Consider the following 12,577-nt stretch of genomic DNA (forward strand, 5'->3'; position numbering starts at 1 on the left):
TTTTAGAGGGGTTCATCTGCTTCTTTCCCCTACCCTTTCTCTAGTACAGCTTCAAAAGACCAGAGAATTGTCAAAGAAATCTCTGAAGAAAGTATTACACTGAACTCCCTTGAAATTTCCTGGGGAGCATGCAGAAACGGCTGTCAACTCCAACAGGCATTCCAGAGAAACTCCTAGCTGCTCAGGGAGGTTACGTTAATCATTGGCTCCAAGCATCACCCACCCTTGCAGTACCAACGCTGGCTGTCGGGAACCACTTACAGGTACAAAGCAGGTCTCTGCACACCTCTCTCTGGCTTTGGATGCATTTTTAGTTAGTGTTTATACTAGAAACCCCATGTAACCACCTTGCAGTCTCTGCTCGCCACTGCAAGCACATGACCTTGTTCGTGTATATTAACCACTCACAGTTGCCACTAGTCAAGGCAAAGACTGTACAAACGGGGGATGGGGATAAAGGGACATTTAACATCAATTAATTTTAGCAGCATCTTTATTGCAACAAAGAATCTGTAATAAAATGCAACAAAACTAATGTTTCACTTTACATGATTAAAAGCCATGTAGCTGAAAATGAGAAAACCCATAAACTTACTGTAGTGAGACATGCAGTTCTTTTTATATACATCAATGCTTAAAACAGCAGGCACTTTATGTTCTAAAATTAAAGACCTGAACTCCAACTGTGCTGAATACAACATAAATTTGTATTTGGGTTATGTAAAAACAAACATATGAACACTACATTTTTTCTCTCTGAGGGACTTCTCAAATGATTACCTAGAACTGTCTCTTGATTAAATAAGAAAAGCAGGAGCCAGCACCTTGCACTATGTCTCCATATTTCAGGCTGCAAGATGGATTAGGTGGGGCTGGGTGGGGTTGGGAAGGTGGGAGTCAGGAAAGTTTCATTATTCCTTTATGTCTGCTGGGAATGGACACTCACCTTACATATCTTAGTTTAGATATGGCCATGTCTCTTTGTTTACTTTAAACAGCTATAATTTGGGCTCCCAGGCTTAAGCAAGCACTCTATACCCCAATCCCCAAACCCCCCACTACACCAAGGAAGACACATTTAGTGTTCACAATTTTAATTAACTTCAGAATGTCATATACTAATAAGAAGTACTGCTTCATTAATAAGCATGCTTAGCATTTACTTTAGAATGGAAAAATTAACCATTTTGTTATCTTTAAAACGTTTCATAGGAATATATTAATAAATACTTCTTTAAAAATTTGCCTTTTCTACATATCATTTAACTACCATGAGTTAGGATATATGGATGGAGTCTAGCACCAACCAAACACTAACTGGCTGCGTGACCATGGGTATATTTTCTCCTCTCTCTATATGGAGGTTCCTCTAAATAATGAGAACATCAGATTATACCTAAGATATAACAGCTTGAAAATTTTACAATTCTGTAATAATGAGAGATCTCATAGGAATCATTCCACCTAAAGAGAGAACAATGTTACAGAGAGGTGGGATACACCTTCTGTAAGAAGTAAAACAAGTAAAGTAAGCATCAATATCTATATCTCATTCTTCTGAAAAAAAATGCATGCATTGTGACTTCATCCTCTTGTATGAGGCTTTGGAAACAAGTCAGGAATAGCATAGACAGAAAAACCTTCATTCCAAAATTAATCTCCAGACCAAGGGGATATACAGTTAATGATACCTTCTGCTTTTTTCAGAGTGAAAAAAGGGCCAACAGTCATCACAGATGAGCAGCTATCTTGACTATTGCTTTAGGTTCCTGTAAATCAGTCCAGTGTAGAAATCACCTATTATTTTCTTATTCCAACTCATTCTCTACAGAAGAGTTTCTTAAAGTAGTCCACAAATGACTTGCTTTAGAGTCACCTGGGAAGCCTGTTAGAAATGCAGATTCCTGGTCTCCACTTAAATCAATGAAATCCAAATTTCTAAGAGTGAGGTTCAAGACTGCATTTCTTTACATAAGCATCCCAGATGAATCTTAGATTTTGAGTTCCACTGCTCAACAACACAGAAGCAACCATAACTAATGATGGTTGTTCAAGTGCACCCTATTATCAAACCTGCAAAACCCCCCTTTGATGTTTAAGCTAGTGCTTTTTGGTTCTCACTAAAAATGTTGCTATACTCTTGCCTTTTAGTTTGTTACCCAAACAGAGGGTACAAATAGTTTTAGTGAGATTTCTACTGATTGCTTGAATTGACTATGATGTTTTCCACATTGATTTTAAAATCAAATTCAGTCAAGCTGTCTTTCTGTAAGCGAATTCAGTCAGGTATTTTTCCCCCTATGGAAGGAGAATGGCATTTAACTGACTGGGAATTATAACAAAAGCATTCCTTGTGATGGGAGGAAAGCAGAAGGCAAGATGTAAAAGGAAAATACCTGTGAATTCAAGAGTCCATGAGGTTCTTTAAGGTTTGTTTTGGTAAAATATGAGATGCCATTTTGAAGAAACAGCCTTATTGGGTAAGATGTTTCAAATGAGTAGCTGTATAAAAGCCACTGTACACCATCTCTACTTTGCATATTATATAAGGTTAGATCGTCAGACGTCACTAGTCCCCAGACAAAAACTATCTTCAGTAATCAGATACATACTTAAGTCATGGGGGAAAATACTTTCTTGGGGAAGAAAAGTTACCCAAATCAATTTAATTTAACATTGAAAAAAATATAAACAAATATTGGCATGGGAAAATATCATAACAAGAAAATCAATACATATACAGACACAGGGAAAAGTGTGGTACCTATTATACAGTATAAATACAAAAATAGCAAAACCCAATCCCCCTCCACAGACAGCACCACCAGGTCACCCTGCCATCTCTGGACCTCCCCCTCCTCCCATGCAGCCCTCAGTGATGAAGTCCACATCTCACGCACAGTCACCATCCTTACTAATGGAGGCTGTGCTCTCTAGGGCAGGAATCTACTCTCTCTGTAGTGGTGAGAAAGAAAAGAGTAATTTTTTTTTTGGAGTGTTGTTTAGAAGTACTTTCCAAACACTGAGGCTTGTCAAACTCATAGGTGCCTTCTCTGCCACTGGCTCCAATGTGACCCATCTAACACCCTAAGATTCTAAGATGGCAGATCCCAATCGGCACTATGAGCTCCCTTAATAGTCAAATGCTAGGGCTAAACCAGAAAAGTGTCATGGTCATTCAAGAAATCACTTATAAGCTTTGAACATTGCAAAAGGGAGCCATGCCTTGCTGGGGATCAGTTTATGGTAAAGAGGTTGTCTGGAAACTCTTTAAGCTCACAATATCTAAATAATACTCAAATAATTTTAAAAGGTTAAAGAAAGTTTCAATTTGTAAGGTTTCCAAAATTAAGAAGAAAATAAAAAAAAATTAGAATTAGAATTGTAAAAGTAACTCTAAGGAACTTTTCCTCCCCTGAATAATGTTAGTCTGTACCTGTGTTGGCAAGAGTGTGATTTCTTAATCTGGTTTCCTTAACTAATATTCTAGGAGTTTAAATTTCAATTCCTAAACTTTTTCATGAGTATTTTTGGTCAAATTATACTTCTGCTTAGATCTTAAGCAGACCCTTGCCTTCTCCTCTCCCTGCCGTTCTCCACACTCTGGTCTCCCTCACCCTACCAAAATTCCCCTCCATTGCCCTAAAACTCTGGAATATTTCAATAAGGAAATACCCAATGGAAACTGGCACCACTAAATTTTCTGAAAAATACAAGTGAATGTGTACTTTTTTCTTCTCCTAAAGGGAAAGAAATTGCCTGCAAATATTTAAGCTCTAATCATTTGATTAAAATTTTCCTGCCTGTAGTTATCAATATTATAAGACTAATTAAATCCATGCTACATATACAGTTACTTGCCTTTATGTGAAAGGAAAAACCCACTCGGTCATATCATCAAAGAGAACTATTTATACTAGATACAGTTTAAATTGGTTAAAAACTGGTCAGAGTCTGAATGAAACAAAATTATGTGTCTTTAGGAGGCTACTAAGTTATCCTTGAAAAATCATTAATGACCGGTTAAGCCATAGGTTTAATAGTGATTAGTTTATAACATGCTGGATACACCCCAAGCAATGTAGTATAAGCTATTCAATTACATTTAAGTGCTATCAAATCTGTAACTAGTCAGAGATTCTGGAATTGAACCAAACCAATCACTAATATCATATTTTAACAAACTCAGAAGTATACTGTAAAAATACACTAATTAAGTCCATGAGGTTTCATAATGCTATTAAAAATGAAAATAAGGTAGTATGGATACATGGTGCTAATGTCTTATTTCTTTCAGTAATTCTCATGGTATTGCTGGGTCCCTTAGAAATATGTATCATTTAATTTTGTGTATGGTTAAGGTATTAGATTACTATCTACAAGCTGTAAACACCTGCATGGCACCAATTATACTTTCAGAAGTAGATGTTATGTGGCAGGTACCAAAATGTGATGATCAATTCTCTACCGATTAAACCTCCTCATCTGGTTGAACAGCCAGTGTATACCAGAGTTCTACACAGGTCAAAGTTATATCACTTTCAGAGCAGCAATACGTGATCCAAGGTTTTCTTGAAGGTAGTGCAAAAGATGCAGTTCATAATGTTCTCCAGATTCAGGAACTCTTATGCTGTGTCTCTCCTGAGGATAGATCTTAAAAACAACAACAACAAAATCAAAATACACAAAATAAGAATTTCGGAATACATCTCCTTCCAAAGCTTTCCAGAGATTTTCAACAGAATTAATAACATGGAGCAGAGATTCTCTAAGATATTATACACATACATCCTATCTAAAGCGCCTTCTCTTTTTATAATTCCCTATGTACCACTAAGCTTACAGAAGGATCAGTGGTTCTCCAAGCGTGGTTTGCAGACTTCTGGAGTCCTCAGAAACTCTTTCCAGGGATATACAAGGTCAAAACTACTTTCACATCAAAACTAAGACATTATTTGCCTTTATTCACTGTGTTGGCATTTGCACTGATAATGAAAGGCAATGGTGGGTAAAAAGTGCTGGTGCCTTAGCATGAATCAAGGCAGTGACATACACTTGTAGTAAACAAGAAAAAATGCCAGTTTCACTTAAGTAGGAGTAAAAATTAGAATTTTATTAAGTTGCAATCCTTGAGCAGAGGTCTTTTTATATTCTGTGGTGATAAGATGGGAAGAAGGCATAAAGCACTTCTACACGATGTCTCAAGGAAAAGGACTTGTACAACTGAGTTTTGTTTTGTTTTGTTTTTCTTTTGGCCCTGCCGCACAGCATGCGGGATCTTAGCTCCCTGACCAGGTATCGAACCCACACCCCCTGCAGTGGAAGCATGGAGTCTTAACCACTAGATAGGCAGGGAAGTCCCTACAACTGAGTTTTTAAATGGAACTCCATTTTTCACTTGAAAGAATGATAACTATGGTGATTCAGACTTGGCTATCTGGCAAACATTTTCTAAAAATGATGTGAGCCAGGGCTTCCCTGGTGGCACAGCGGTTGGGAGTCTGCCTGTCGATGTGGGAGACATGGGTTCGTGCCCTGGTCCGGGGGGATCCCACATGCCGTGGAGCGGCTGGGCCCATGAGCCATGGCCGCTGAGCCTGCGCGTCCGGAGCTTGTGCTCCGCAAGGGGAGAGGCCACAGCAGTGAGAGGCCCGCGTACAGCAAAAAAAGAAATTAAAAAAAAAAAAAACTACAATGAGCAGTCACTTCAAGGACAACACTGACAGTATTTGTTGCCACTGATAAATTTTGAGCTTTTAAATGAAAGTTAGAATTTTGGAAAACTTGCATCTACCACTCCTAGCTCATGAGCTTCCCAATACTTGGAGAATTTTCTGTTGAGATCAGTGGTAATATCAATGTATATGATTTTAAAAATATTGTATGATTAAATGGGTCAACACTTAGAAGTGAATCAATATTTTCCAGATGACCAATGCATGGGTAAAAGATCCATTTGAAGTACAAGATCCAACAGATTGTAATGTAGCAGAGTATGAAAAGTTTACAGGTATGGTTTCAGATTCCACACTAAGACTAACCTTTAAGAAACTACCATTTGTTCAGTTCTGGTGTAGCAACAAAGAAGAATATCCATGATTATCTGAAAAAGCTAAAATATTACTCCCATTTCTTAATTACATATTTTGTGAGGCCAAAATTTCTTCATTTACTTTAGCCAAAACAACATTTCACAACAGATTGTATGTGGTAGTAGATACAAGAATCTAGATGTATTTCTTATTAAGCCAGAGATTAAAGGGATTTAGAAAAATGTACAACAGTGCTAACTTTCTCAGTAAATTGTTTTGCTTTGAAAAGTTTTCTCCTCCATTAAAAATGTGATCTGTGTTAACGTAATAGTTTATCATTGTTAATTTTAAATAAATAAATGAATATTTTAAAATGTTCTTAGTCTTAATATCTTATATGAGAAATACTGACAGACATAACTCACATAAACAAAAGCTTTTTGGTATATAAAAGGGTCCTGAGACCAAAACGCTTGAAAACTGCTGCTATAGACAAATATCTCATAGTTTACCTACATAAATGTCAACTGAAACACAAAAAAGGGAAAAGTAATATTTTTCATTTCTCATGAGAACAATCTGTGTAAGGAGTAGAAACGAGGAAGAAAGGAGGAAAAATTTCTCTTAAAAGCTTTTTTTTGAGTAATGGAGCAATGGAGGTAAGTAACTTGTTGGTTTCTGCTCCAATGTCAATATAAAATAGAAGAAAATTAAAAGACCTTGTAATCAGGTCCTAAAAATCCTTTATAACAATGAAATCAAATAGCATTTCTTTACCCTTCCAAGAGGAAGAAGAAAAGCAAAGGAGGATAGTGAATGGACTCCTGTCATCTTGTCCATGATTACAAACTGAAAGCAGATACAGATACACAAGTCATGTAATCTGATAGGACAATTTTCATCCTGACTTCCACAGGATCTTAATTTTTATCTAACTAGAGGCACTACTAATTATGCCTATTATTTTAGTTCTCTTAAGCAGAGAGTGGCCACAGCTGATAATTCTACCTTACTCCCTAACTTTATTATATTTCAAAGTAACCAATCACTAATCATGGCTATTTTAATCAGAAAATGTAAAAGGACTCACCTGTAAATCATATGGCTTTCCAGCCCTCACTAAAAAACTCAGTAATATACTGGTGTGTGCAAAATGGACATTCTCATCCAAGAACCCATGTAAGAGTAGTAAACGATTTGGTCTGGAAAAATGGAAATATCAGAGGATTAGGCAAAATAAGAGTATTTGGGAAAACCACTTAACTCCTTAAAACTAATCACAATTAACTACGTTAACTTCCTTATACTGTAACATTAGAATAAGGATTCAACACTTTGGGACTTCCCTGGTGGTGCAGTGGTTAGGAATCCGCCTGCCAATGCAGGGGACATGGGTTTGAGCCCTGGTACGGGAAGATCCCACATGCCGTGGAGCAACTAAGCCCGTGCGCCACAACTACTGAGCCTGCACTCTAGAGCCCTCAAGCCGCAACTACTGAGCCCACGTGCCACAACTACTGAAGCCCACATGCCTAGAGCCCGTGCTCCGCAACAAGAGAAGCCACCACAATGAGAAGCCCGCACGCCGCAATGAAGAGTAGCCCCCGCTCTGCACAACTAGAGAAAGCCCGCGCACAGCAACGAAGACCCAAGGCAGCCAAAATAAATAAATTTATTTTAAAAAAAAAGGATTCAGCATTTCAATATTAAATTAGTAATATATTAACCAGATGCTACATGTAAAGAAAAAAATTTTTAATTAAATCATGTGTTCTATTTCCTATTAAGATATTAGCACACATCAATAATTATAGCATGTCCCTAGAAAAAGAAAAATCATGTTACTTGCAAAATATATGTAAGCAGAAATGGAATTTTTTCCACCTTGAAACAGTTGTGTACTTAATTAAGCTTCTTTTATCACTTAAGCAACTGCTTCAAATATATCTTGTAAAAAAACCCAAATTATATGAACTGGACTATAATTAAGCTATGTCAGCTATAATTAAGCTATAAGACAGCTATGTCTTCTAGTACTCTATAAAATATTAGTTTTGGTTTTGTCATGTTTATAGTTTTCCTTATTATTATTATTATTTTGCGGTATGCGGGCCTCTCCCTGTTGTGGCCTCTCCCGTTGCGGAGCACAGGCTCCGGACACGCAGGCTCAGCGGCCATGGCTCACGGGCCTAGCCGCTCTGCGGCATGTGGGATCTTCCCGGACCCGGGCACAAACCCGCGACCCCTGCATCAGCAGGCGGACTCTCAACCACTGCGCCACCAGGGAAGCCCAGTTTTCCTTATTATTAAAGACAATTTTTAAAGATACAATTTAAAATTTATAATTTTAATTTTAAAGCTTAAACTTACTCAGAGGGGAATTTTTCTGCTTGCATGGCCACAGATCCTAAGTAATAGCCCTGTTCATTCTGGTCAGGGTGACCCATATAACGTTCTGTGTAGCCTGTATCATAGAAGATCCACAGAGTGACTGGCGCCCCAGCAATAGCAACCTGCATAAGATAACACTGACAGTCAAGTGTGGTCCAGAAAAGAATGGCTAGCACTGAGAGTCTGGAACTGCAAATTTACAGGCTAAAATTATCCTTAGGCTTTAGCCCCATGACTGGAGCATACGTGGTCTCAGGCAACTCAGAAAATCAAAGGGGAGTGCGAAGGTCAAGAATTTGATACTTTGTGAGTCAGTTAGCTTCATGTTCCACAGACGTGCCGCACACCAAATCCTTAACCTGGGCTAGATGAAATATAAACATGGGCCTCTGTTAAAAGGGGAGGCTGAACTAGAATATATGAATGCCTCAGTGTAAATTCATTCCTGCTCCTGGGGAAAAAAATATGGGACAAGTGTCAGCTTTATATAGGAAAAAGCAGTCTTTTTTTTTTTAGCTTCTGTTGGCAGTACAGAATTTAAAACAATGAATAAAATATATTAAAGCACTAAATACTTGCCTCAATTTAAGTCTCCCACACACAGTTTTATATTTAAATATTGATTTAAATACTGTAATTACTTTCTTGACAGCTGCAAGCCTGGGAAAATTATGGCAGTATTCAGAGTTCATTTTGTGGTTTTTATAAATAAAGATTATCTGAATATACATGTAAGAACAAAAACCCTATAGTTTATATTCTTAAAAATAAAAAATTTTCACTGTAAAATAAAATGTTATTGAAATATTAAAAAAGAAAAATGCCACTCATAATTCCCATTCCCTTAACAACTGTTAGAATCATTTTATATTTTCTTCTAACATATTTTTTTAAACATATTTTTCTACGAAGTTGTTTATAGAATTGTAATCATTGTTTATATATTTCATAGTTTATTCATTCAGTACAGATTTACTTAGGACCGACAATGTGCCAAGCATTGTGCTTGGCTGCTGAGGATAGGGCAGACAGATCCCTGCCCTTAGAGGTTGTAGTCCAACAATTACACAAATAAGAACAACCCAATATGAATGTGTGTTTTACTAATCATGACTATCTCCCATAATCTTTGGCGTATGTCTATAAATAGCCAGGAACTGATCAAGCTGACAACTATTTTATATAGATAAATGTAAAGATACGTAAATATATATCTCATGAGTTGACAAGATATATCTATTATTTCACACGGCTATTAAACACACAAACCCTAACATTTCACAGTACTGTCAACTTTGTAAACCTTCAGAAAAGTGGCATTTCCTCATTATCTCAATTTATAGAAAATTCTACCCTTATTGCAAAAAGAAGTACCATAGGAAATCACATACCCTGAATATATCTGACCTCTGCATTAATGCCATCAGGGAGAGGTATCCTCCATAGGACCAGCCATGGATGCCCACACGATCTAAGTCAATGAAATCATATTGAGAGGCTAGATATTGGAGTCCTTCCACCTGATCGTCAATTTCTATCTGACCCTGTAAAAAAGGGAGAGCATTTCACTGATTCTGATAAATAAAAATCTTATTATAAGAGTGCTATTAAAGCTGATAGATGTTCTTACTAAAAATACCTGTAGTTTTTTTAGATAAGAACTCATTATCAATGGAAATTCTGTTGCTTGAAAAACAAATTTTTAACTCTAGAGATAGGAGCCTATAGCTTCTGTTGCTAGCCTGTCCCAGAGTTTAGTTACCCCTTAGTCATAAAGTTCTTTCCTACTGTGACCCAAAATGTCCCTTGCCGTATGGGTATTCCCCATTTCTATTTGTTCTGTTGTCTGCTAAGAGGTCAGCATCTTCCTTGTAACAAGCCTTCCTATACCCAAAGATAAAAAATTAGCCCCCTTAAGTGGTTGACTAATTTTACCTCTCCTTTTTAAAACTTAATGCAATAAAGCAGAAGGAATCACTCTTGACGCCTTATCCTCCTATTTCCCTATCACCTACCTCTAGGAACTGAACATACAATTTCTTTAAAGTCCTGTATAGTCCTAATTCCTATCGCCACCACCCTGTCTGTATTACTAGGCCTGCCAGTGCACACAATCTCACTTCACTGAGCCAAAAACAAAAATAAAAACAAAAACTTACATGAGAATACAACATAAGGTCAAAGAACTGGCTGTGGGAGAAAATCCCCATGTCTTACTCAGCATGTCCAATACACTGGCAAACACAGTAACTGCCTTACTGTGCAAAAGGAACATCGGATTCTCATCATTTCCCAAAGCAGCAGAAAGGACATGGGGCATCTCTAAAAGGTAGCATTTAAAGCTTCCTGTAGAGAGAAAGAGGCTTGTCACAAGGAAGGCACTAACCAGTTGGTTTCTCTCTTCACAGAGGACAGAACAAATCTCAATTATTCCTCTTAATAGTGTACAGGATGCTGAAAACTAAATGGACTGGCTTCTGGCTAAACTGGACATAAAAAATAGAAAGGGGGTTTCTACATAAAACTGGTTCTATCTCAGCTCCCCAAATTTACATATAGGTAGACATGAATAGCCTAGTGAATTATCAAGTTGTACCTTCCCTCCCACCCCCAAACCATAACACATGCTCACATGCACACACGTGCACACACACTCACAGTGCCTTTCCCCAACTCTTTCTCTGGGATTTCACACTAAACAATGCACCAAAAATTGTAAATGTCTTTAAAAGAAAAATGTTTGTATGCTCACACACCATTTTATATTTAAAGGCGCCTTCAAATTTAAGCCCTCGGTGACAGGATCCCCTGTTGTCTATCACTACAACCACGTAACCCAGAGAGGCTAGGGTATTCAATCGGAAATACTTGATTCCTTTAAACCGATTATTCACCAACTGCACCTGAGGAAGAAATACAACTTCAGTGAAATTTATTATATGGCAGCATACAAAAGCATAAGAGAGGCAGGATGCTGCAAAAAATAGAAAGCTTAAATTTTTAACATTATTTTGCCTATAAAATGAAATTATTTTCTTGTGGCAAGAACACAACATGAAATGGACCCTCTTAAAATTTTAAGTGTACAATACAGTATTGTTAATCATTGGACAATGTTGGATAGCAGATCTCTAGAATTTATTCACCTTGCATAATTAAGAATTTTTTATGCCCATTGATTAGCAATTCCCCTCCTTCCCTTCTCCCTGATTTATTTTTATTTATTTTTATTTTTAAAATTAATTTATTTTATTTATTTTTGGCTGTGTTGGGTCTTCGTTGCTGTGCCTGGGCTTTCTCTAGTTGCGGCGAGCGGGAGCTACTCTTAGTTGCGGTGTGCGGGCTTCTCACTGCAGTGGCTTCTCTTGTTGCAGAGCACAGGCTCTAGGTGTCTGGGCTTCACTAGTTGTGGCACGCGGGCTCAATAGTTGTGGCGCATGGGCTTAGTTGCTCCGCAGCATGTGGGATCTTCCCGCACCAGGACTTGAACCCGTGTCCCCTGCATTGGCAGGCGGATTCTTAACCACTGCACCACCAGGGAAGCCCCCTTATTTACTTTTAAATTAAATCTTTTCATGTTTATGTTACTTCTTTCTTTCTTAACTTCACAAAGTTCTCAGGAATTACTGAGTAACTACAGACTTTAAAATTATAACCTAGATATTAACTACATATAAGATAAGTGACTTAACCTACCCCATAGAAAAAAGTACTAAAATGATTACTTCTACCCTGAGGAAGAACTGTATCATTCAAATGACAGAATAAGATCATTTTTTCTCCCAACCTGTCTCTTCTGGGATTGTCTCTGACCAGTAGAGGGAAAACTGAAGTATTTTAATGAATTGCTGTGACCAGTCAGCTTCTTTTTTCCTGCTACACAAATCAGTGCAAAAGGTAAGATAATTCTTAAATATCTTTATTGCCCTAGAAACTATACTTCAAAATGACTGAGAAATTAAATGTAGTTTGGTGTTTCACCAGAAATATACTGTCTCGTGAAAAGAAGACTCTAATTAATGGGCAGAAAGTTACAGAAGTTCAAGGTTTGGTGGATACTAAGGTAGATAATAAACAAAAAAATGGTTCTGGCAAAACTGAGGAAGTGTTCTCTGGTTGAAACCAATGGGAAAACCAAGCCAGCCAGAAATTAA

At 37.4% G+C, this 12,577-nt stretch overlaps 1 protein-coding gene across 8 annotated transcripts in view; it reads right to left on the reverse strand.

Moving 5' to 3' along the window:
* Positions 1-2,651: 2,651 nt before the first annotated feature.
* Positions 2,652-12,577, reverse strand: part of DPP8 (dipeptidyl peptidase 8) — a 61,956-nt gene continuing 52,030 nt past the window's right edge. For 5 of the 8 annotated variants that reach the window (XM_007105154.4, XM_028494940.2, XM_028494939.2 and 2 more), the window contains 5 exons: positions 11,180-11,326; positions 9,815-9,967; positions 8,403-8,545; positions 7,123-7,234; positions 2,652-4,653 (listed from right to left, as the gene is read on the reverse strand). In XM_007105154.4, coding sequence (XP_007105216.1) covers positions 4,531-4,653; positions 7,123-7,234; positions 8,403-8,545; positions 9,815-9,967; positions 11,180-11,326 — 678 coding nt within the window. In that variant the 3' untranslated portion in view covers positions 2,652-4,530. The other 3 variants (XM_024128739.3, XM_007105155.4, XM_007105156.4) reach the window with 3 other exon arrangements.

This window comes from Physeter macrocephalus, chromosome 11 (assembly GCF_002837175.3).
Source record: "Physeter macrocephalus isolate SW-GA chromosome 11, ASM283717v5, whole genome shotgun sequence".
Lineage (NCBI taxonomy): Eukaryota > Metazoa > Chordata > Mammalia > Artiodactyla > Physeteridae > Physeter > Physeter macrocephalus.